The 26,358-nt window shown below is 34.2% G+C and overlaps 5 protein-coding genes across 7 annotated transcripts in view; 1 reads left to right on the top strand and 4 right to left on the bottom strand.

Annotated features, from left to right (window-relative positions):
- The window catches only part of LOC139104430 (dual specificity protein phosphatase 10), a 33,864-nt gene extending 32,870 nt beyond the window's left edge, over nt 1-994 (bottom strand). The window contains exon 1 of the mRNA XM_070659902.1: nt 675-994. The gene's annotated coding sequence lies outside the window, so the exon portion shown is untranslated. The remainder of the gene's footprint in view (nt 1-674) is intronic.
- Nucleotides 995-7,267: 6,273 nt separating this feature from the next.
- LOC139104396 (general transcription factor 3C polypeptide 1) lies at nt 7,268-16,477 on the bottom strand. Its single transcript, XM_070659853.1, has 15 exons — nt 16,221-16,477; nt 15,819-16,012; nt 14,724-15,615; nt 13,844-14,570; nt 12,772-13,582; nt 12,437-12,682; nt 11,888-12,166; nt 10,785-11,726; nt 9,651-10,665; nt 8,945-9,489; nt 8,541-8,838; nt 8,205-8,424; nt 7,885-8,077; nt 7,664-7,760; nt 7,268-7,576 (listed from the first exon to the last, which is right to left on the bottom strand). The coding sequence occupies exons 1-15, from the start codon at nt 16,300-16,302 to the stop codon at nt 7,455-7,457; spliced, it is 6,663 nt and encodes a 2,220-aa protein (XP_070515954.1). The 5' UTR covers nt 16,303-16,477; the 3' UTR covers nt 7,268-7,454.
- Nucleotides 16,478-16,763: 286 nt separating this feature from the next.
- Nucleotides 16,764-19,231, top strand: LOC139104399 (protein CNPPD1). The gene is made up of 5 exons (XM_070659857.1): nt 16,764-17,038; nt 17,305-17,398; nt 17,625-17,830; nt 17,927-18,055; nt 18,320-19,231. The coding sequence occupies exons 1-5, from the start codon at nt 16,994-16,996 to the stop codon at nt 19,073-19,075; spliced, it is 1,230 nt and encodes a 409-aa protein (XP_070515958.1). The 5' UTR covers nt 16,764-16,993; the 3' UTR covers nt 19,076-19,231.
- Nucleotides 19,232-19,301: 70 nt separating this feature from the next.
- LOC139104401 (uncharacterized) lies at nt 19,302-22,384 on the bottom strand. Of its 3 annotated transcripts, none has more exons than XM_070659859.1 (6): nt 21,827-22,384; nt 21,598-21,723; nt 20,490-20,543; nt 20,180-20,247; nt 19,917-20,120; nt 19,302-19,777 (listed from the first exon to the last, which is right to left on the bottom strand). In XM_070659859.1, the coding sequence occupies exons 1-6, from the start codon at nt 22,311-22,313 to the stop codon at nt 19,694-19,696; spliced, it is 1,023 nt and encodes a 340-aa protein (XP_070515960.1). In that variant the 5' UTR covers nt 22,314-22,384; the 3' UTR covers nt 19,302-19,693. The 3 variants fall into 3 exon arrangements, with proteins under 3 accessions (XP_070515960.1, XP_070515962.1, XP_070515961.1); XM_070659861.1 differs by having other exon boundaries at nt 20,490-20,516; XM_070659860.1 differs by having other exon boundaries at nt 20,490-20,531; nt 21,827-22,383.
- Nucleotides 22,385-23,010: 626 nt separating this feature from the next.
- Nucleotides 23,011-25,037, bottom strand: LOC139104402 (RNA-binding protein with serine-rich domain 1-B). Its single transcript, XM_070659862.1, has 5 exons — nt 24,699-25,037; nt 24,483-24,611; nt 23,923-24,225; nt 23,590-23,837; nt 23,011-23,509 (listed from the first exon to the last, which is right to left on the bottom strand). Coding segments are annotated over exons 1-5 (972 nt in total). The 5' UTR covers nt 24,701-25,037; the 3' UTR covers nt 23,011-23,219.
- Nucleotides 25,038-26,358: the final 1,321 nt, after the last annotated feature.

The following is a 26,358-nucleotide window of genomic DNA, read 5'->3' as shown; positions in this document are numbered from 1 at the left end:
ACAAGATTATCGACGCCGCAGGGAGAGAGAAAGAGAGAGGAGTCGCGAGTGATCTCCTTCCCCCCTTTCACACCTGCGCGACACGGCGTGCGTATTTAAATAGCACTCAGCCTCAGGGCGAAAACGCAAGGCTGCGGCAAGGTCTCGCGGCGCCATTACCGATGCACACGACCGGGAGAAAGCCGTCTCTCTCTCTCTCTCTCTCTCTCTCTTTCTTCTTCCCTCTCGCGCGCGCAAGAACGCGAGTAAAATCTTACTTCTATGCCAAGACACGAAGAAAACGCGCGCCCAGCGCACAAGTATCAAAGTATAAGGGCGCGTCGATGATTCATCCCGCGTCAAGGGGCCGCGCGTTTATCTCGCAGCCAGATTCGAAACGTGGCACTCTCCCTCTCGAGCCTTCCTCCCCCATTTCCCTCGCGGCCTTATCGATCTTGATATTCTTGCGACCGCGTCGAACGCACTTGGAATTTTCAACTGAATTTTATTACGCCCGATAAATAACGTTAATAACAATAGTAACAATTGTTTCTTTCATCGAGTATCGTCGATTTTCTCGCGCGCGATGCACGTCGCGGGGAAACGGGGAAGAAGGAAAGGAGCGCGCGGCTCTTTTCCGGCGCGAATCGTTCGGCTGGTCGCAAAAAGGAAAAAAAAAGAAAATTTCAACGCACATCTCACGACGTTCCGCGCTTCTCCTAGACATGTCCTCGACGTCACATCGTTTCTCGACTCGTCTGTGGCTTTCGATCGGCGCACTCGGGGAAACTCTCGTCGCTCGGCGCTCCTCGGGTCTCGGGACGTCGACGTACATGACCCCTGTCGCCGAGGACACGACTGCGCCGGAAGTGTCGGCCCGCGACGCTGCCCTCTTCGTATGTACGCGGTGTCCTAGGTAACCCGCCGCTAGGAGTCCGCGCGAATACGCGCGCGCGTGTGGATCACGTGTACCGTAGGAGAGTATCGGATCGATTTCCTCACCTGCCTCGACGCAGAGTTTCTCAATAACCGGCGTTTCTCCAATACTTGCAATCCTAGCCAAGCGTACGTACAAGCCTCGTGGCTTGTAATTAAATCTGCGAAAAGGCCGCGGAACCCTGGCGACGGGATCTTAACAAGAACCTCTTATAATCCTGAGCGAGTCTTTAACAAATAACTTTTTTTTTTTTTTTTTTCCAGAAATAAAAAGAGTTGACAAAATCACAAATTTATCACGTGCTGTGATCTAAAAACTTTTACCAACGTTTCAAAATAATTTTTTATTAATTGTTTAAACTTTATAAAACAACGTTGAGCTTGAAAAAAATCATGCAACCCAGTTCTTTTCCTTTTTCTAATTTTGTTAATCAAAATGTTATAAAGAAATTATATTCGTATATTTTTATTTCTATTATATTCAAACTTTTTTTCTTTTTTTCTTTCATTTACGAATTTAATTCCTTTTAAAATATTTATATATATATTCCATGTCCCAGAAGCGAAATAAAAAATAAACGTTACATCGTGAAAAAAAGTTACAAGCAGATAACAGGCACGCACGTAAAAATGTAATTTTTGACATTAATTATGATTCACCCTCGACATGGGTACCACTGGCAGACACGATTCAATCTGCTTCCGTATTTAACGAAGCACGTTTATTCCGTAGGATTACTTCACCCCTCGCGCGAGTATACTCATCGTATTTAGATTATATCGATTGCCGTTGCACGTCATAGCTTGACCTACTTGTAACATTGGACGTTTCTTATATATACATTACAGATATTTAACCCTTAATTCTCTTGTGACGGAAAAAGGTCGTCGCTACGTATCACATCAACTATTGTCGTTAAAGCAATTCCAACGCCATCAGTCGAACGAAAAAGATAACATAAAATGTTATCTAATTTGGTAATAAAAAATATTTGTATTTCTAACGACGGACGAATAAACTTGAGATTAACAAAATATATATATATATATATATATATATATATATATATATATATATATATATATATATAACTTGTTCAACGAAGAATCAAAAAAGAAAGAAATTAAAAGAATTGCAAATAATTAATAATAATCTATAAATCATACGATTAATTTCGTATTAAGCATTTCAAATAACTTATCAAATATGAAATAGCAACTGAGAAATCATGTAGATTGACTACATTTAGTTACTTGGCAAGTAGCCAAGTAAAAATTAACATTTAATGTCAACTTCCTCACTTGTTATAAAACGCTTTTATCAAATCTTAATAAAAATAATAAAACTCTAGATAATTCGTGTAATTTAACCCAAAATCCCGCATTAACTTCTTTCTTTTAAAACGCTATAGTATATTAAATTAATACTATGAAGAACGTAATACTATTTAATAAAATGATAATTAACGCCAACAATAAATCTGCCCGGAATAAAATTCTTCACAACTCCACTACGTTAAAGGAACTGCGTGGTTCTTTGCAGATCTTGTTATGTCGTAGTAATGTAAAATATATTCGCATACGTAAAAATAATTTAACTAAGAAAGCAACTGGAAAGTCCGAACAAGGCGGTTTGTAGTTAGTTTCCTGCGCCAGCTGTAACATCTGTGCGCCGAGGTTCTCTTCGATAGAAAGTTTTTCAAAATTACGCATAAATGTGCCTTCCAGACTGGAAATGTAAAGATTAAAAGAGTTGGATGCGTCTTTATTAGACGAGTTGTTTTCCTTGGCAGCGTAAGCGATACACACGTCGCAATTGACGTGCACTCTTAAACATTCGTTGAGAAGAAACTCGCATACGCGCTTAAACGCGCTTTTCTCAGGTAATCGTAAATCAATGTTGCGATAATTCGTCGCAGGAACGTTCAAAACTACTTGAGCTCTGTGTGAAACCTCGGCTAGGGTGGAAACCGAGAAGGACTTGGACGCTATTCGCTTGAGCATTTTTCGTCCATTTACAGCTGAATCACCTCCGCTCGAATGCTCGAGCAAGTGTTTGCTGACGAGATTCTTGAACGCGCGAGTAAATAAAATGGGCGTGGGCTTGACGCGATTTCCACTCTGCCGTCTAATAGAACGAAAAATACGTTCAATGGCCTCGTGATTTAATTTTTTCGTGCAGAGAAAAAGAACCTGGTGCTCTTTTAATACATTCCACAATTGAATAATCGCATTGATCGTCATCTGCCAACGATCGAAGCACTTAATCGACTTGACGCATACCCCATTCCTGTCCACTATCTTGATTGACTTGAAAAAATCAAGTGTCTGCTGTAAAAAATTCATTTCTTGTAGATTACCCGTAAAAGCTTGTCCAAAATTTTTAGTATTAGATTTCGACGTGGAAGAGTTGAGGATATCAAACAATTGATCAAAGTGATGTATAAACTCCATCGTTCCGACCGTTTCCATTGGTAACTCGCCTGATGCGATATGCGTGCTAAGACCTGCAGCTATACTGCTACTAAATACTTGAATCGCATATTTCGTATCAACTTTTTGACATTTATTTGGCTCGAGATGCCCCACAGATAACTTGGGAGCTAGCGGTAGTCGCATCTGACTGTCGCGTCTAAAAAAGAGCTCGATGTCCATCCACGAGGCTCTCTTCTCGCGAAAGTAAAGTTCGTGAGTTTTAAATACGTTTCTAGTCACTCTCATTAGCCGTGTAACGTCAAAAATATACAACACTTTTACGTCATTTATGAGAAATGACGGACATTCCACGGAGATTTCCAACAGTTGCGATAATCGAAGAAACGTTGGTGATGTACTAGTAGTTAAAGCGTATACGGTTGCACCGATGCTCTTCAATTTGATTATTGCTTGAAATATTAGATCCTTTAAAATATCGGTGCGACATGTGCCGCCATGAAAGTAGTAGGCGATAGGCTGTTTCCAATCTCCAATCAAGCTACATGCCATTATCACAATGACCTTTCTCGTTAACGTACGCCGCTTTTCAGTCCCAGTGTTGTGGAAACCAATAATTCTGTCGCGTGACAAATTGTAGAAGAGATGTGGTTTTAGACGCATTTCATTTACGCATAGAGAACAATATCTCTCTTGTGACGTTAGCGACTTTATCTTCAAACGCAATGCGTTAAACACGTTATCGTTCAAGCCAGGCGGCATATCCCAATTGCGGATGTGTCTCCATAATTGACGCACAGTCGGCAATAAACACAATGGTCGGTAAGATCTGTATGCATCCGATGCCATAAAAAACAACTCGAGCGCAAATTGCTTATCCTCAAAACTCTTTTTAGTTTTAGACTTCTCACAAGCATTGATACATGCCGAGACTAATAGAGCGGAATTGTGCGGTAGCAGGTTTACACACGCCGTTTTAAATTCGTCTAGGTTTATGTGATCACGTTCCTTGTCCGCATGAAATGTTTTCCTCCGCTTCACGACCAAACTATCGGCACGAATCTCAGATTTTTCCATTTGTCTTTTTTCTTGGAAAAAAGAGTCCACGTATATCCATGCTTCCGGAGTTTGCGTCGAAATATTCCAATATCTTCTTTTTGGTGTTCTACAATATTTAACAAAGTGAATCTTCAGTATCATTATGTTATTATTGAAATTTTGTATAGTTTGGTAAAATAATTTACAAAAGGTCTAAATTGTTAAATAAAAATGTGCGACATTTTTATTACATCAGATAATATTAATTCAAATATATTCACCTATCGCCGTTTTGAGTTGCACAAACCGAAATTGTTTTTGACGGTATTGTTGGGGTTGACGGGATTGGAAAATCCATAGATGTTAAATCTATGACATCACTGTTGACAAAAAAATTTTTTTTTTGTTAAAAAATGTAAATTAATAAGTATATAAATTAATTTTTTTTAATCATAGCTTACGTATTATTACAATCTTGTTTCAGAAATATTCGCGATGATGTCGATGGTGTCAATGTATCCATATAAGTTTCTTCGATGCATTGTACATCTGAAGTACTCCTATTATAAAACACATTTTATTTTTCTTTTACTTTTCTTGAAATATTATGAAATAAGGATAACTTTATTTACATTAAAATGTAAAACAGAAATAAACAACAATTTTATTAAATAATTGTGTGAAAACAAATAGTTGCAAACAGTTGATACATTACTTACTTATTATCATTATCTGTCTTTATTCCTAATAACATTGTTTGAGCTGGTGATAAATTTCTAAAAAAAAATTAAAACTTGTGTTACATAAATTTAAGTTTAAGTTTATTAATTAAAAATAAAATTGATATTAATACATTACCTATTTTCATATACTTACTTAATAGATTCTTTCAGAAAAAGTGCTTGCACTGGTAAAAGTGAAGCTGTATCTCTATATCAAGTAATTTAATTTTTTTAATAATCAGCAAAAAAAAAAGAAACACAATATTATGCAATAAAGTATTTATCGTATTTGTATATGCAATTTATTAAAATAATTAATATCATCATTATATTACGCTATAGCTTTATAGTTGAATAAAAGATTACCTTTCTTCAGATTTTATAGACTGCATTTTCACTTCGGACGATAAATCTGTTGATAAGTTTCTAAAAATAAATTTAACTTTATTTAATAACTCTTAATTCTTGCTGGATAAAAAAATCAATAAGAAAAATAAAGAAAAACTTGTAAACTTACTTGTTTCTGGACTGAGGTTTCAGAAAAATATTTACAAAGGAAATTGGTTGGAACAACGTCAAAGATGTATTACTACGAAAAAGAAAACGTTTTAAAATTTGTTCTTAATTATTAAATATAATCTTAAACTCTATAAACATATATGAGAATTATTTATGTGGCAATTGCATATTAATATACATGGTGTTTGATGGTGGTATTTTAATTTTTGCATTTTCCAACATTACTCGGCAAGATGTATAAATTTTGCAAAATAACTGCCTACCCATTGTTGTTAAGAGTGATACCTTATATCTTATATTAAACACTCTGTAAAAGAGTTAAAGTATAAAACGTATTTATAAATATTACTTACTTTCCTGTTTGCAATGGCTTCAAAAATATTGATGGAACAGCTTCTTTACTAAGATAAATTTTTCCCTCTATATTTCGAAACATTTCTACACGAAAGTGTAAATGACACAGCCGATAGAACAGATTAGCATATTCTGGACCAAATACCATCAAGTCCATCCGATCGCATGCTTTAATCCAATCTAACCATCTAAAATTATATAATTTTGAATAGAAATGTATGTTATATGACATAAAACACATACTTATAAAAATGTACATAAATGTTGGTTCAATTAAAAAATGTATAAATACCTATCTCTTTCTTTTGGAAATCGGAAGAAGTGTCGTTTCATTATTTTTATATTCATCATACAACCTGGTGCAGAGCACCAACGAGTGTTAGGTCCGTCCATTTTTTTTAAGACAATACTATATATCACCCTGTACTTATCACTTATTTCTTTTTCTTAAAGGTCTAGAATAAAGAAAGATATAGCAAGAATATAATTGTCACGAAAAAAAAAAAAAAAAAAAAAAAAATCGATCGTGACATATCGTACGTGACAACGGATTACAATCTCAAAATCACAAAATTATAAGAAGACAGGTTGTAAATTCTATGAGGGGATAAATACCTTCAAGAACTCTTAAAAATTTCGCGTAAAAACTTCAATACACGTCAATCCTCAGATCTCTCAAGTCGCATCCTGTTATGTGCACGAATCCCCGCATTCATATCCTCTCTTCAAGCAACTTTTTAGGAATCAACAGGAAACGATCTGCAGATTAAACTGTCACCTTCATCCCCAATACATTCAATCCTAAATTGAAAAGTAATTACGTTAATTGCGTACGTGGATTTCGAAAGAAAGAAGAGCGAGAGACTTACAGGAAAATGTGAGCCGCGAGGTAATGCGACGTTGCGTATCTCTTTGATGACAAATGACAAGCGAAGCGAGGTTTTCGCGCGAAATGTTATGTAGATGGCTTTCGCAAGGCAATTCACAATAAATCAGCCAATTAGCTGGTCGCATCAAATTCGCAGCAATTTCATATCGCGACTGATCGCGGCCCGTTTTATTTCGCCGTTTGGGGCAAGTTCTCTCAAGTTCTCGCTCGGCGTCGTTCATTCCGTCGACGAAAATCGAATTAAAAGTGAAAGCCAGTTTTTTGCGCTGAGATCGGGAACGATTCGAGTGAAGATCCGGTGCAGCAATTAAATATTGCCACGGAAAGAAGGAAGGAAGGAAGGAAGAATGAAAAAAAACTCATTATTTTAAAGACACAGGCAATTATAAAAACGATATACAAATTAATTCAATGACTTTATGTCAAAACATTTTCATAATCATATATTACATAGAAAAGAATAATAAGATAATTAACTTTTATAAAATTTAATTGTTTACACTAAATTTTATAATACATGATCACAAAATTTTTTTCCTAAACGTATAGATATACAGTGTAAATACAAACATATACATGCATGACTATGGCATAAAATCTGTGCTGTATGTTCTTGTGCTCAAAAATATACTAAACTTTAGTATAGCATCTATGGTAGGTTCAAATGCTACTTCATCTTCAGCAAACCAACCAACGACATCTGCAGCTAAAAGTAAAACAAGAAAGTAATATTAGTAAATGTATAATAGCGAATCTCATACTAGATAAAAAAAAAAAAATAATAATTGCTTACTTAAATCATTTATGTCAATTGTAGGTGGTGGAGAAAACAAAGTAACTTTTATTTTTTTCACATGCTTACTTTCTAAACATCCCAATCTGATCAGCATCTGTAAACAAATTTTCAGTAAAAATAATTGAAATCAATGAAAAAAAGAACAGATCTTAAATTATTGTTTTTTTTTTAATAAGTTTAATCAATTTCCAAATATATAGACAATTGACGAAATAAACCTCGAGCAATTCACGCGTATGGAAAGGTTGCAAAGCAGGGATGAATCTGCTTTGCACTTTCGACATGGTAAGCCCAGGATGAAGCAGACAGTAATTCAGAATTGCGCCCAACATTCGATCTAGAACTTTGCGATTTAGCACCCCGTCTATACGTATCCATGGCTTTATTACGACCTTTACTTCTTCCGCAGTTCTAAAAAGAAAAACAATTTATTGATATTAATTTCGACAATTTTTTAAGAATTTTTGGTTTCTATTTAGTTTTTTTCTATTTGGAACTATTTAGTTTCTCATTAGTCTCATTGATTCGTGAAACATACGTAAAATCTAGTTGCTGCGCAGATTTGTACACATCTTTTTGTGGAAGTAATCGTGTTTTTTGCTTGTGAGTTCTTTTAATTGTACGTAAATTACTCTCTTTATTCTGACTATTTTGTTGACTACTATCCTTATTATTTAAATCGTTTATCGTTTCATTTTTCTTCTCCCTGTTTTCTTGGTTGTCCGATGACGTTGATGCTATCGCAATACCTGTTTCATCTATCACATATTTATTAAAATAAGTATTAATCTAATAAGCATTAAAAATAAGTATTTCGGTAAAATATAAAATTAAAAAGTATATATTATAATATATATGTATGTAATAATATTACGTTTTCTATTTGTAGTTTCTTCTTCTGCTTCATAAAGATTTGTATTTTTTGCATTCATCTCGGCGTTTATTTTAGATGTTTCTCCGTGCTGCATTGTGGCATATATACTGTCCTTAAATGGAACTAGAGCTTCTTGTTCAAGGCGATATATCTTGTAAGAATGAATTAGCCAAGGATCCACGTAACGATGATGGATATAACGTGGTTTGGTGACGCCAGACCGTAAAAATATATGATTGTCTATTAAAAGCGAAACGACCTTGTACAAATGGTCTCCTTGCTCAGCGTAGAATTTATCCTGAAAAAGAAATAAAAGACAATAAATTTCAAAAGTATTATCTGCTGAAAAATAAAATACAAAGGAAAAAACAATACAAAAATTATTTGTTTTATAAAATAATTACCACCAATTCCTGCGAACAGACCCCAATTTCTTTCTTCTCCTGGACAAACTCATACACGGCGTCGACATACTTCCAGTCAACTGCTATTTCCTTTTTTTTCATCACAATTTCATTTTTATAATCTGCGTAACCAATTGTGTTCTTCGGAAAAATAGCAGACCGATGTAATTCGCCGAGAAAATCATTTACAGTTTCAATCTTTAATGGTACTAATTGACTTGGTACCAAATGACCTTTAAAATTATCAACATCGTTTAATAATTCCGATGCCTTCGGTGACGACGTTTCCAAGTTATAAAACATTCTAAAGCTGTTGACCACAAAGTATTCGTGCGCGTGATGACTGTCGGTTATCGAAAGATCGTTGAGCTCTTCTCTCATTCTTAGCATGGCTATTCTGGTGTACTTCTTTTGAACGTCGCTTGCCACTTTTGTCTTGTAGGAATTGAAGTAGCTCATCTCAGGCAACACGTTTTTGATAATTTTGCTGACACGTCGAGGAAGTGAAGTCATATCGATTACATTGTTTGATTGCATCAGAAAAGCTGGCGATAAAAACAATATTTTTATATTATATATAAAAGATTTATAAAGTAAAAAGTTGTAAATTTTGGTTAATATCAAAGTTTTTTTTTTTTTTTTTTTTTTTTTTAAATAATTTGATTGAATATATTTATAAAAATAATTATCTTCTTATAAAATATACCTTCTTTCCTCGTCCCTTCATTTAATTCATTTATTAGCTCAAGAGATTTAGAATTATCCAAAAGTATTTTTTCGGTTCTTTTAACAGCTTTAGATAAATCTTCAATAATTATCGACTTTTCATTTTCTTTTACGTCCTCGAAATCTGTTGAATCCTTGGAATTTAATCTCGCTCTCTTCACAATTGGCTCTTCGTCCGTAGAATAATCTTCTTCAATATTAGCAGACCTTTTTTTTGATGAACGATTTAGACGAGTTTTTTTTTCAATTTGTTTGTGAAAATTATTTGAACTCGTCTCTTCGTGTTTGTTGCTTTCATCGAGAGATTGCTTCTTGTCAAATAATACGTCTTCAGTTTGCTGAAATTGATTATTTTCCTCGCTTTTACGAGAGATCTTTGATTTTGGTTCTTCAGAATCATCATTTTCGATACATCTTCTTTTCAATGATGATTTTTTTTGTATTTCATCGTAAGTTTTTTCCGTTTCAAGTCTAAAAACTTGAGCATTTTGAACATCAACGTTTTCAAATTTAAAGCGATAAAGTCTTGTCAAAATATCTTGATATCTTTGAGCAGCCCTAAAATAGGTCTCATCTTTGCCTTGGTATCTTGCGTCTAACATAATAATTTGGTCCGGCATTTCAATATCAAAGTCGATTTGATCGCGGGCTAAAAGATCATGCATGACGGTAACGATACCACTGGAAACCGGAATTTCAATGCCGTCAAATAATGTTTCTTGTTTTTTTGATGGAGCATTATTTTTGTGCTCAGAATACCATTGCAACAATTTCACGAAAACGTCATAAGATTCTTTGAAAACATCGTAAGTCCATTTGGTTTGGAATTTGTAGATATAGTTGATACTGAGCTGGTACTGTGAGCTGCTCATCGGCATGTAATTTCCATACTTTTTGATAGATGCTAAATGATGCTTTTTTATCGTTACCATTTGATCTGATCTAATCTTATTCATTGCTTGCTTTAAAAGAGCCTCTGAATAATGCTGATATACCTGTAATAAATTAAAATATAATTAAGATATTTATTTTGTTGGTAAAGTTTAAAAGTTTAACTTAAGCATTCTTTTATGTTTCATGAACGGAAATATATTTCGTATTATATCGATCATACCATAAAGAGCTGATAAGCCCAAGAACGCCTATCCTTTCCACAACACATGGAACTGTGTATAACAGAATTAATAGTTGCCAAATGAATATCATTTGCGTTTCGTACATCTTTCGTGAAGCCCTGATTATGATGGTACGGCCTCGTCGGATAAACTACTTCAAAGAAAAAATTAAATTCCTGCGCAGTTTTCGGCATTGTCATATGTTTCTTTGGTTTAATCTCAGCAATGTCGTAATACTTTTTAACGATATAACCGACAAGCTCTTTAAAAACCTCCGTCACTCGCTTCTCGTACTCCGTTGGGCTCGAGCACTCGCTTTTTAGCCTGTCCATAACCCCAGCGTAACGTCTATCGATAAATGGATCCTGCTTGATCTCCTCGACCCCCAGCGTGACGCTGTTCACTGTGCGTGGCTGCCGCAACATATACATCAATCGACGTTGACAGGCGCGTGAAGTCTTATTGTATGAATTTTCAGAAAACATTCGCAGGACGTCTCGTACCGCTATAAAGCTAACCATCTGTTTGCGTGGATTCGGCGACAGATAGGTCGTCGCCACCTTGCACACCAGTAGAATATTGTCTTCGTGTGCTTCCCATTCCACGCGCAATTTATCCATTCGTTGCATTGCCCGATAGTCATCTTCATCGTATTTAACACGACGTACCCGTACAGTTTTTTTACGTGGCATCACACGTCGGACAAAGGACTTTTGCCTGCTGGACTGGTGCGATGGTAGAGCCTCGTTTTTCCGTCCAGCGGTGCTGAGATGATCGTACATCTTTTTCCGCAACTCAGTCGTGCTAACAGTAGACGGCGGTGGAGGTCCTGAGATTTTTTTCAAACCATCATACTCTGTGAATTTAACTGGCTTCACTTGAATTTTCGATAAATGCAAATCTCGTTGGCCAGTACTGGATTTTTCTTGATTTTTGCAAGTCTGGGAATAAAAAAAAAATTTTATTGATAACGTCAATATATTATTTACAGCAAATATATCAGAATACAAATCTGATATTACGATAAAAAATTAATTTAAAAATGCTAAAAAACAAATGTTTATTTCAAAACAGTTCATCACTCGATTTTTCATTCCCTTACCTGCTGATGTATAGAATAATTAATTGACCAGTTCCAGTTGCGTTTTAGATGAGCAAAGAAAGCAGAGTCAATCCCAGCCGCTCCTTTATGATCTCCGGGAACTTCCCCGGTATCTCTTTCCGCAGCTTCTTTAGGAAGGCGTGCCGCAACTGCCTCTATCATAGCAGTCTTCTTGCTTAAATCCTCAAGTAAGATATCTTTGCCATGTACTACTAATCTACCACCAAGTAGCGTATTAACGCAAATATTCCACATATCGTACCAATATTTTTCAACATCCTGCAAAGAAAGATGACGGTACTTCATCTTGAAATATTTTATTAATAATAAAGCTTTTCTTTTTTTTATTTTTTTGTTTATTCCATTTAATTTATTAATTTTTTTTTTTTTTTTTAATAGAGTGTAACTTTTATCTACGTTATTATTTATCAACTATTGAGTTAATTAGATATATGAAGAGTGAAATTTATTCCATAAAGTATAAAACAGATATTTAAATTCAAATGCTCTTATTTCTAAAATATTTGAAATCATAATTAAATCATATACCTGTGTATGATCGAAAAAGTATTTCGTCACCGGATACGTTTTATCTTCAATCTTGTGATAGCCTGGCGCTGAAGAGGTTGTGTCCATTAATTCCGTACGTCGATTCACATAAATAAATACTTGATCTTTATCTTTCAGCCGCTGTGGACCAAATTGAACCAGACCGATGTAACCCAATCTTGTTATGGTATCATGAATATTGTATATATATTTCCGCGCATATAAGAGAGTATTGCGTATGGTGACCTAAAAATAAAATAACAAAAAAAATTTTTTTTTAATTAAATTAAATAAATTTATATTATAGAAGCTTCATCATGTAATCAATAGCTTACCGGAAGATTTTTAACAAGATAATGTTTTCTGATTGGGTGATTTAAATAATGCTCCAACTCCGGAATTATGAAAGTGCTATTATGTACTTTAGTAAAAATTGACAAGGGCATTCCTAATAAAACGTCGCACATCAACGTCCAACCTTCGGACCACCCGCTGTGTTTAGGTAAAGGAGGGACGAACATTTTCCAACTTATTTCGGTATTGTAAATAGTACCGAATTCCTGAATAAGGTTGTCATCGATTTCATATCCGTTAGATTTGAGAATTTCTATCTGCTTTTGCTGAGATACTTTCGGTGCTCCAGGATGATCGTAAGCCAAATAGAAAAGCAAAATATGCATCATGCGCATCCTGATAAATTTCGGGCTAAGACCATAACGTTTGCCAGCTTTGGCGTCGTATTTGTGATTTCCGAAAGTATATGTCTTGTTGAGCTTGTCCGTCTTGTCTTGCTTATCCATTACTTTCTTTGCGAACTTCGCCTTTTGAGACGCTAATAAGCAAAACTTGACCTTTGCTTGTTCGACAGCTGATTTAATTACGGTATGATCAGTATCGATGTTAGGATTGCAAATAAACATCATATTCTTTTCACGTCCATTTGCGCTTAAAGTCAACTTAATATTCTTTACCAGATTATCTTTAGCAAGTTTCTGCAATAATCTAATAAGAGATTTTTTATCGATCTTTACGTCGTAGCCTTCCTTATCTTCTTCTTCACAGATCATCTTCATGAGTTTTGACGTATCGTCAATTACTTGATGTTCTTTTACTGCCTCGATTATCATATTGGCACGCCTTAATAATCTAAACAATATAAATAGAAAATATTTAATATTAATTCTTATACCATGAACAAATCTGAACGATTATTTTTTAAGTATAAAATAAAATATGTTTAAAAATTATAAAGATAAATAAGGTACATTTTATATCATAAAAGTTAAGTCATACGCGATAAAAATTATCGAGTATTTATATTTTTTCTTTATTAATATTTGCCTTTAGCACACGATTAATTCAATATATTTAATTAATTATTTTCTTACATAGCATATTTGTACAAACCTGTATGTAATATTAGCATTTTTCTTCTCTCGCACAACTTCCAGAAAACCAGAGACTTCGCTAACTCCTTTTCCTGAGCAATTGGGCTTTTGAGCTGTCAAGTTTGCCTTTATACTATTATAAAACGACGAGGCTTTAGCGTCATTTACGATTTGCCGAATCGACGTGGAAGCATTAAGCTTTGTTTTCTGTTCCTTCACATTAGTTTCGCAATTTCTTGTTTTCATTGTTAAAAATTTCCATGTTGTGCATTTATATTTGGATCGAAATTTCGACAATTTGTACTTGTACAAAATTCTATTAACGACATGGAACAAATTCTTTAATTCTGTTTCCTTTTCAGCACACTTTTTTTGCTTTTCATTTTTATCTTTATCGATAATTGTATCAATATTCATTTGATCAACGTAACGATCGGATTTTTTAATTATTTGATCATCTTCGTGAATTGAGGAATGCGGTACGTTTACTGTTTGCAAGGTTGCTTCATTCTGTAGATTTTCTTCATTCTTAGTTATTTTTTTAGTAAGTTCCTTAATTTTGTGCACTTCTTTGTTAAATTGCTTACTCATTTTGCTATTTTTTTCAAATTTCTTTGAAACATATTTTGTAATTCTTTGTCGACCTACGTCGTTCATGTACGTTGCAATAATACGTGCCTTCACCATGTTCCTCAGAAATGATCGCGATTGTAATTTGGTAAGACCCATTTCTTGTTTCAAATAAGCTAAAAATTATAAATTAAAATTTTGATAATTTTTATTTGCCTATATTTGTAATATTAAAATAATTTAAACAAAATACATATTGCAAAAAAAAAAAAAATTATCACCTAATTATAAAAGTCTAGCATTTATTAATTACTGATTGAATTTATTACCTTGAGATATACCTTCCGATTGACTAGCTTCAATAATAGCGTTTGCTTGCTTCAAGTAAGGAACATTAAACTTGTGTTTAGATACATTTAATTCAATGATATCATCATCGTCATCTTTGTCTTCTTTGTTCCATAGATCCGCAACTCTGACATCCGGATATAACACCTGCACGACTCTAATTTTTTTTTCCTTTGACGGATCTTGCTTTTGCCGCCATTCATTGGGTTCTGCATTAGGATATAACGTTCTATATGGCACACAAATATCTGTCTTAACAATTTTTTGAAAAAAAGAAGTTTTAAACAGCTTCTTAATAGAATTCTCAATTCCAAGCTTCTTCTTAATTTCGTCATATTCAGCCACGCCGTTCTCTTTGGCTCGTAAAATATCAAGTACTTGTTCAGCTAGATAAATCATCTTTGGCTTTCGTTCCACATAAAAACGTGTCAAATGTAATAGACTGCCGCTGCCGCAATGACCGCTGCTTTTCTGATGATGGACTTGCTTTGTAATCAGCTTATGTTGTAGCAGAAACTTTCGATGATAGAACAAAGATTTCGGATCCTCTTTGAGCGCGGCCAAGCTGAGCTTGCCTTGAGTGACTTCACCATGGTAACGAGCACGACCAACTCTCTCCAAGAAGCAATAATGCATAATTGTCAGTTCCAATGTTGGACTTACATCAATACCCACTAATGCTCGTGTTCTAACTTTTTGAGATGCCACAATTACTAAACTTAGTCCATACTTTTCTGTTACCTCGTTCAAACTTGCATTCTTTATATCATCTTTGACATCTTTTCTTGTGTAATATGTAGAACAGGATCCTCTTACACCTGCCTTAAAATCTTGGATAGGATAGTGGGGGTAAATGTCTGATGGAACATTTGGCTAAAAGTGAAAAGTAAAAAAGATATAACAAGAATTTAAATAGATGAAAACAAAAATTAAATTTGAAATACAACTAAAGTATTAGGAACTTAAATCACTTGTAATTATAAAACTTAATAATCGAATCTTCTTAATAAATTAATAAATAATTTAATGTTTTACAAAATTTTATAAAAAGTATTATATATTATTAATATACTCACTGGCTCAAGTATAATGCCAAGATCAGGATGTACAAATTCATAACGATCAAATATCACAAGTGGGTCTCTGGGAGTTTTCAATTTGTAAAATAAAAATTCTCTTATTTTTTTGCATATTAACCACACTTGTTCCATAAAAGGCTTTGGAAATGGCAGTGGATCATTGAATCTATTTGCTAATCGCAACCACAAAGCTAAAAATAAAAAAAAAGAGAGGTATAAAATATGAAAACATTATTCATAATAAAAAAAATATATTAGTATATTTATTTTAATTATTCTTGTGTGTGTGTGTGTGTGGTGTGTGTGTGCGCGTGTGTGTGTGTATGTGTAATAGTTTATAAAAAAAAAAAAGAAACAAAGCTAATTTTTTTTCATAATATAAAACTAAAACAAAATAACCTTGTAAAGTAATGCCGTCTAATCCTTCCAGAGCAACCTCGTCGATAATTGATTCCACTAAATTACACGATGGATAAGCCATGTTTCATCAATAGTATTAAGTTCTGTTTAAATATAATAAATTCAATAGCCCGTTTTTTTTCTTTTTTTTTTTTACCATAATATCAATGACACATTTTGCTCTTGTTTTCTCTACTCCACACTCGACCAACACCACCAACACTGACCATTCTGACCCGTCGCCCAGAGAGCCCAACTCGGAATCGCAGCTTCCGCGCGTACAGATGCAGAGGCTCGTCCGTGTGAAGCCAGCGCTTCGGCTGCCGTCGGATAAAGGAAAAGGCCAGAGCTATACACTGTCTGTCCTACTCTTTCGCGGATCTGCGGTAACTGCCGGTAGCGCCGCGAAAGAGTAGGACAGACAGTGTATAGCGCTGGCCTTTTTCTTTATCCGACGGCAGCCGAAGCGCTGGTTTCACACGGACGAGCCTCTGCATCTGTATGCGCGGAAGCCGCGGTTCCGAGTTGGTCTCTCTGGCTTTTACCATTCGAATTTTCCACATCAGTTGGGTCTAGGATGGTCAAAACTAATGTCTTAACCTAAATTATCGTGCGTGCAACTTGAAATACGGAGCAATTTATTCGAAATTACGTCCTCGTGAAGCTTTACACCGTTGCAACAAAGAAGAGTTATATTTTACAGTATCAGCTCTCGTTGAAGAAAAATATCACGGAAATATAAAGTTTATGCTAAGATTCGCTGAAACTTGGCAATGACGAACAGCTGGCGAGGCACAAGTGTGCCTACAAGCTCTAAGGTAAATCTCACACGTACGACTTTATGAAACTTTGTGCTTTCGTATTCAACGCATCAGTTTTCAGTGCCAAGTAAAACTTTATGTGCGTTTGAATATTATAGTGAATGACGAGTTTTTTGTATACTACATAAGGTCAACAGCGATCGATTGAATAGGACTAAAAAAATAATTAATTGTTTGACACTCGAAAAACATTCCACTTTTTTTTCTTTTTGTTTATAAATTAATTCTGATCTGTGATAAATTGTTTCATCATTTTATTGCAGGATCTGGAGCATAAAGAATTTATGAAACGCATAAGAAAGTCATTATATTATTCCAAATTACCCGTAATTAATTGCTTGAGTTTACCAGTTACAGGTCAGTATAATATTTCTTTGTAAACTAAAGTAGCACTTAAAAAATTTTTTTTTTTTTTTTAAATAACATATATTTGTTCTAATACAATAGATAAAATTCATATTTTTTACATATATATCTTATTTTAGAATTTACTAAATATAATATCTTTATATGCGAGAATAACCTCTATTTAGTGTTACTGTGAATTAATCAAAATATAAATTAATCTTTGTCATATTTTTAGAATTGGCAGCTGAACTTTTTACAGAAGTAAAAAGTGGTCATACATTGGATAAACTTGATGTTGAAGAAGCAAGCAGAATATCTAGAAATGCATGTGTTTCCCCTTGCTCACTTGTCCTGGCCTTGTTGTATATTGAAAGATTAAAGAACTGCAATCCAGAATATCTTCATCAAGTAGCACCATCTGAGCTATTTTTGGTTTCTTTGGTAATTAATCGTTTTTAGTATATTAGTGCATAATTAACTCTAATACTTTTAACATAGTTCACATTATTTAAATAGTTTTTAATCAATGATTATTAGATGGTGGCCAGTAAATTTTTGCACGATGATGGTGAAGAGGATGAGGTTTTTAACAAGGAGTGGGCAAATTCAGGCCAAGTGACTATATCTCGAATGAATAAGTTGGAAAAAGATTTTCTTGCTGCAATCGTAAATATCTTATTTAATGATCTTTTCCTGTCATATAAAAGCTGTGTTAAATCGAATCAAATATTTAATTGTTAATTATAATGATTAAATTACCGTTTTTATTTAATTGTAATTGAGGATTATGCATACATTTTTACTACCGAAGCAAATACGCTCGCGATGGTAGTATCTATTTAGTATAAGAAAAAAAAATGTATATTATCTCAATTTTTGATTTGATTTATTAATAATTTTCTATTTATTAAAAAGTATTTTTTATGATAGGACTGGACGGTATTGGTACAGCATCAAGATTTTTGGGAAAGACTTCAACAACTGGAAAAAAATGTTGCATATCGAGAAGTACACAAACGAAGATGGTGTACGTATACAGAATTGAGCTGTCTAATGAATTCCGTGCAGTTAATTAGAATTGCGCAAACTCTAATAAGTGTCTCTTCGATCTGCTTGGCGACTTATGCAGTTGGACTAGCAACTCTCTTGGGATCTACTCTAGTTGCCCATTTTATTGTGCAAAGTTGTTTACCTGTAGTATCGCTCAGTTCAAGGCAACCAACAAATCTACCGATAAATCTTGCTACAAATCTCACGCCAACTGATTCATTGATAAATACACAATCTGAAGAAATGAATAATGATAATCTTCCGATTTCTGATTCCGAGAACGTTACGGTAATTACGGAAACCGACGACGACGAAGAAGATGCAGCCAGTTGGAAGTGGTGGTTAAACTCGACAATGGTTTGGCTACCAGAGTATTGCAACTTGGAAAATGAGATTATAAATTCCACTAAAAAATTATGTATTACTAATACTGATTTTTCGTTTAATTCAACACAAACTATGGACGTAAAGAAAATGGAGAAAGTAGAAAAAACAGAAGATTTTGCACCGGAAGAGTATCGTCGTAATGTGAATTGGAAAGAAATACTGGATACAACTTTAAACTGGCTGGAACAAGAATGGAAACAATCGCATTACGAAAGTGTTTTACAGTCATCGGAATTAAGAATTTATTAGCTTGCTGATACCAACTTACCTGTTAGATATTTTTTCAATGGATATATATACATAAATATATAAACCTATATTTTTTGTACTAACTTTTTGCAATGTAATGTTCGATACTAACAGATCTAATTTTCTCAATAAATATCTGATGTTGCATGCCTCAAACGTTGTCATATTTAAGATGACGTGATTATACCCTGGATGTATTTAAATGAACAAATAGTCTCTTCAAAAATTAATATTAAAAGAAATTTTTATTTTAGTTTAATGTCTGAAATCACATATACATTTGCTACTTTATTCATTGCTTTTGTTTAAAATTATTAAATTTAAACAGTGCTAAATTAAAGCCTCACAAAATATAGTAAGTTAAAAAATTAATTATTATATTACACATAAACTTTGTTTTATACACAATTTTATGCTATACATTCTATACACTTACTTATATATTTAATATTTTTTAACATTCGTTGAAACAGAAATTGTTATTTATGATAGTTAAACGCTAAAATTAAAAAAATTTGTAGGCATTTATAAAACAAATCGCTTGTGGGGTATTTGTGGCTTGTCCCATATGTTAATTAAATTAATTCGTTTTCTAACATTTTATTTTTTTTTTATGATTCAGCTATCACTGCGGAAGAGCGCGGCTAGCGGTATAGGCGTCATGCCAATAAGGCATCCAATCGTAACGCCAATGACCCGACCCTGCATTAAAGAAAATAATCTTAAATAATTTTGCTGAAGAAAAAATATAATGGTTTTAAATTATCTTAAATTTTTTCTTTTCCAAAATATATAAAATAAAAAATATGTTAAAGTAAAATGATTAAGACATTTCTCATACCACATTTGCAGCTATTCTTGTCCTAGGTAGATTCAATTGTCCTAGAGTTAATTTAGGCGCTTCAAAGCCGACCTTCTGAGCGAACATTTCAACGTAGTGCACCGAACCGATTCCAATGACATCGGATACTGTATTACCCAGCGCTGCAGCTGCCATAGTGGAAATCGGGAACCTTTGATTCAACATGAATTCGATTTGATCGCCCTGAAATATTGATCTTAAAAATCGGCACGTACTGTACAATGAATTTGTCAGATACGTACAGCAACGATCATGATGAAGTTGTCGAGAAATCCAAACCCAATAAATGGAATTGCATTCGAGACTGCAACTGCAAAAATAAAATAATCGCTCTAGATTATTCGTTTATATTTTTTAACGAGAAATAAAAATTATATTACGTATATAAAACTTTTACATATATGTATATCTTGTCCGAATACAGAATAGTATTGCTTAATTTAGATCTTACAGACGAATAAGAAATCAATAAAACATATGTGATCAATTACTTGCTCGCGAGCATATAAATAACTTTTCGACATAGAAAAATGAATATATTGCAGTACATACCTAACACCAGTTCTTTCGTAGTTGGTTCTGCAACGTGTTCAACTGCAACAAAAGCTTTAATTTAAATCCACAGGTTAATCTAGTTATCTACTACACAATAGCGTTTAATAAAACTAGGAAATACTAAATTCAGTATAAGATAAAGTTTCTTACTGTTCACAAACATCAAAGTTGCATATTCAATGTAATGGTATTTTTTTTTTATTAAACTTTATTTAAAAAGAAATTATTTAAGAATTCAAACAAAGAGAAATATTATTTCTCCTAGTGACAAAAATAAAAAGTTTTAAACAACAGCTGCATAATTTGGACAAACGATAATCTAAATAAATTATTTAAAATAAAAAATTAGTAGAAAATACTGCGAAATAATGTACGAGAGGATAGTACTATAATTAAAACATTTATTCCATTAAACAAATTAATAATAACGAATTATTAAGAAAGAAAAACTTTTTTCAATAAACGAGAAAAACAGGTAAAGAAGTGTCCAAAGTATTACCTAACTGTGGCACTGTAGTTGACCGTGAAACATCCAAAAAGTTGTGTCAGAATAGAAGCAGGCAAGAGAGTTAGTGTAATTAGAAAGAAGAAAGAAACAAAGAGTGAGAGAAAAAGAGAGAGAGAGAGAGAGAGAGAGAGATCTTAAAAGAATGAGAAACTTACAGAGAATAACATCCATGGAGATCGCATTGCAGGAAAAAGATTCCATTATATCCAAAGATACCATTAAATATCAGTCGAAGGGGAGTTAATTTTATTTTTCAACATCTATATAGGTAATAAATCTAATTGTAAGTTAATGCTTATAATGTTTGATGAAAAAAGCTGCTTTGCAAATGTTGTAAAAATTGTGAAGATAATAAAATATACTTCTAGATTCGATCAAAATTAAAAGCACCCCACACCAATCAGATTCACGATTTTTTCAATAATTGCAAAGCAGCTTTTTTCACTGAACATGGGCAATGATTCTAATGTAACAAACTGTTACATTTGTATTAAAGATAATACTTAAGTGAACCTATGCTTTTGTTTTAAAAAAGTATCAATGATCCAACAAATACATGACACAATCTAGATAATAAAAACAATACAATGGCCTTACCATACTTGCGGTTTAACCAATCATCTGGCATTGGACAGTAGGTTCCTGTAGGATCCACCTCACCCAGCGATGGTATTTTACTTGGTCTGCCAAACTTGCTCCTCCATCGAATGGCTGCTAATTGACCTGATGTATAGAAATACAAAAATTATTATATATTTAATTTAAAGGACGCATGCTAAAGTTATCGTAACAATACATAGTTATTAAAAAGCGTAAACGGACCTACCTTCAAAGCCAGCTTTATCCTCCTCTGATTTGCATTCATTCAGTGCCATTAAAAATAATCCACGTTCTTCTGCGGAGAGCTTTGACACCAAATCCTTCGCCTGCTGCTTCGTCAGAGCGTCGGCGACGTCGTCGGAGGAGATTGGAGTCCTCGCAGAAGAGAACGTTCTCGAGTTCGCGTGGAATCGACCCAGGAATCGCGAGATGTCGGTGACGCGTAACGACGAAGAACATCGTTGTGACAAGGCGTTGCTCGATAACTCGTCGCGGCTGCAACATCGCGGTCGCTTGACACTGAGCCACGCGACGTCCCTCGGGGTGAAACCTCGTCGACCGAGCGCCGTCATTGATACGCACATCTCGTCCAGATCAAACCAGGCAGACTCAGATGTGAGGAAAGGAATAAACGGTGATTTACCCGTTGACTCGAGACGAAATTCTACGTGTCCGTTTTCTCTTTCTCGAGAGACTACCCTCTCGAGAAGCATCCGGCGCGATCCAGTAAGTGCGGGAACGCATTCAAGGACCGAGTGATGTCAGAGATACCGATAGGAGACAGCTCAAACCGGGCCATGCGCAGTCCTCTGACGTCATTCACGTCACACAGGTGACACAGGCTGAGATTTCTTCAATACCATCCATAAGAGTAGACTGCGTGTGTGTTCGACTGGGATATTCATACTAAAATTAAAAAGCGATAACATGCTCTGAAGAACTCTTCCATCTACCTTAACTTACAACACCTGAAATAAGATTGATTACCTGAAACAGAGCAAAAATCGATCATATGGGGTTCTCTCTTAAAAATGTTAAATACATTTTCTCAAATGTTAGTTGTTTTTATTATTATATATTAGTAAAAAAATTTTCCAATAATTATTTTATCGATATATATATATATATATATATATATATATATATATATATATATATATATATATATATCGATTTATATACGTATAACAAGAATGTTTAATTAAATTTCACGAACCACTTTTAATACATCAATTACAGTTAAGAATATTTGATTAAAAAAGATACAGATTGATATCGGTTTAAAATAATTACATTAATTTTTTTCTGTTAATATTTTGAATTAATTATCTTATAAATAACATTGTGAACGATGTAGATCATACAACTAGTTGGTAAAAATTTGAGGTGTTGACTACGAAAGATCATTAATACATATTACGAAATTAGTATATTTCAAAAATGTGCTTTAATGAAACATGAAATCGTGATATTTATGAACGAACTTATGATTATTATCGGCGACATATCTCGTCATTATTAAGACGTATCGTTACACTTTTCTTTTTATGTAGTAACAACATGACAATGTTGGTCATATTCAGTTCAATATTTAGTATATACAACATGTTGAAAAGTTATTATCGAGAACTACTTGAGCTGGATCGTGTGTAACGACGGTGCCGATGTCGAGGGTTTCCCGGTGGACTTCGTGATCGAGATCTTATCCTGCGACGTGGTGGTCTTGGACTCCTGCGGCGATTCATGATCGGCGAACGTCTGCGATAACGTGGTGGAGTGTTTCTACCACCACCTCCCCATCGAGGTGGTGCACGTCTTCCCATACCTGGCGACATACGTCGCATTGGCAACGGTCGAGGTTTTGGCAATAATACTGGGGCAGCAGTGATTTCTTGACCATCTATCTGCCCTGTGAATACAATATACAAATATGTTAGCATGAAGATGAAATAATACATCAAACAAAACTGATAATAGATCACATTTTACCTCCATCCATATGTTTCATAGCGTTTTCAGCTTCATCAGCGGTTTCGAATTCGACATAGGCAAATCCTCTACCCTGGTTAGGATGAAGTTTATCCACTGCAAAGTCAACCATCTTTATTTGACCATATGATGAAAATATTTCTACGATATGATCTTTAGTGACATTTCGTGTTAAATGACCAATGTGTATTTTTGTTGGTCTAGGAATCGGCGAACGCTCTCTACGCTTTCTACGTGGAGAAGGAGATCTATAAAATTAAGAAAATAAAATAACAACTTATTAATTAATTATATGCAAAAAAAGATTTTTTTTTTTTCCAGGAAATAAAATACCTGGATCTGCCTTTTTGTTTAGTTTTATCAGGAACAGCATTGTTTCCCTTTTTTCTGTCTTTTTCCCTATCTCTTTCCTTATCTCTATCTCTTTCTCTCTCTCTTTCTTTGTCCCTCTCTTTCTCTTTATTTTCATGCCTTCTTGTAGCGTCAACGCTTTTGCTACGACTTCTTTTCCTTCCGCGATCTCTGGAACTGGCTGAAGAACTAGCCGAACTACTGGACGAACTACTGGAAGAAGAGCTAGATCTAGAACTACTGCCACTGCTAGAACTTGAGGATCCAGAGCTGCTGTCCGATGAGCTATGAAACATAATTTTCGATATATGCGTTATAATGAAATAAAACGAATAAAACTGTCAAATAGCATAATATTGTTAAAGCAGATTTTGCATAATCACTTAAACTTGACAAAATATTCCATTGCAATAAAAATAAGTAAATAAACATGAGCAAATTCAATGCGATATAAGTTAAATTGAAACCAGAATGATTAGAAATTATTAAAGATTTTATTTTAGTCAATTTTATATGATATCTTTTTAATGTCTTATTAGTACCTGGTGCCACTGCTGGAAGAAGAAGCTGCTCGTTTCTTCCGTTCTCTTTCTCTACCTCTCTCCTTCTTGTTCTCCTTATCCGTCGCTTCAGAATCACTTTTACCCGTACTATCTTTCCGGCTTCGTGCCCTAAACACAAACAGTAGACGTAAAGCGAGAGTTAACGTCCGAACAAATGTTAAATAATTATTGATCACACGTAACGTGCTTACTCACATGATTACTGTTAAAAGAGTTGATTTCTGAAAGACTGATAACGGATTTCAGCTCTGTGGTGAAGCCGGATGGCACGCCGACCGTACACCGCGAGAGCGGCAATAATGGCGGACTACTGGAATATAAAGCCGACGCTACAACGACAATTTGCCGCAAGCGATGCGTCACCATGCGCGCGAAACAGTATTAGTCGTGAAAAAGCGCACGGAAGAGGAAGAGGACTCGATTCCGCGACGCCGCTGAATTATCTCGTTAAAGTCTTCCTGGAGTAAATACGCGAGAATAAACAGAAATCACGGGACTGTCATGGCACTAGTGTAGCACCTACTATGAATGGTTTATGATATAAACTTTATGTAGTCCAAATTCGCTATTTTATCCGACGCCATTTAGTTTGCCATTGGAATATAAGAGCACGTGGCCATAAAGAGAGCCAATGGCTGCGAGCTGCTGTGGCAGACAAAGCTCGATGATTGGTTGTTCCATAGGAATACTCCGACCTATAGTTCCGAAATTCTCCGTCTACCAAATGCTCCCGGCGCAACCATCGCCGCAAATACATCGATCTTTCTAACCTCTCTCGATGTAATATAAATTTAAAAAACTTATTGAAATAAAACGTAGGCACTCCACTAGACTTAATAAAACCGAATTAAAATCAAAAAATTAACTTAGAACCTTCAAAATCATTTAGTTTAAAAGACTTTTATTTTAATTTATAAAACATACCTGTTACTTTTTACAAGTTGAATTATTAATATTTTCCGTTAATTTACAAGCTTGGGACTTTGTGGGACAAAAGTAAAAGGGAAAAATTATAATAGAAAGTCAACAGGTCCATCGAGGAAGCAGCAGAACTCCCCTTCACCAGGTATAGAATCACAGTAAAAATTCTGCGGCCCTCCAAGTACTCCAATCACAAGATAACTGAAATATGTATTTTAAAGTTAAAAAATTTATTGATATAAAACGAGGGCACTCTACTACACTTAATAAAACCAAATTTAAATAAAAAATTTAACTTAAAAGCCTCAAAATCATTTATTTTAAGTAACTCTACTTTTAACCTATAACACATACCTATCACTTTTTACAAGTCTTATTAAAAAAAGTTTCCGTTGATTTACAGACTTGGGACTTTGTGGGGCGAAAGTAGAAGGTTGAAATTACATAGAAAAGTTAACGAGACTCTCGAGAAAGCAGTAAATTTCCCACAAACGAATAAAACAAGCATAAAATATCTCGCGAAAAATATTTATTAATAGAAACACAGCATTAATACTGACATTTATGAAACGACTCGATTAATAAAATATTGTATATATATATATATATATAAGGTGTTTATTTCTCCTCAGAGGTACACCGGGACTTTCACTTCCCCAATTTTCTGTTTACAATTTCATAAAATATATTTTCAAACTTCATTCTTATCTCTAGACTATTTCTACTTTTATAATCTTCTTTCTTCTCACAGCCGTTTCCTGAAAGTAAAAACTTATATCTACGCCTTTTTCCTATTCTATTGCCTACGCGTCGAGAGAGAGAGATCACACTTCCATTCATACTTTACATTGTTTTGCCTTAATTTTACCTTAAATTCTATCTTTGGACCCCCGCTTCCGACGCTTTTTCTTTCATACTTTCAGTCACTCCTATT

Source organism: Cardiocondyla obscurior, linkage group LG07, assembly GCF_019399895.1.
Source record: "Cardiocondyla obscurior isolate alpha-2009 linkage group LG07, Cobs3.1, whole genome shotgun sequence".
In the NCBI taxonomy this organism is placed as follows: Eukaryota; Metazoa; Arthropoda; class Insecta; order Hymenoptera; family Formicidae; genus Cardiocondyla; species Cardiocondyla obscurior.
Note: the sequence above shows the minus strand (reverse complement) of the source record. Positions and strands in the feature narration are given on the sequence as shown.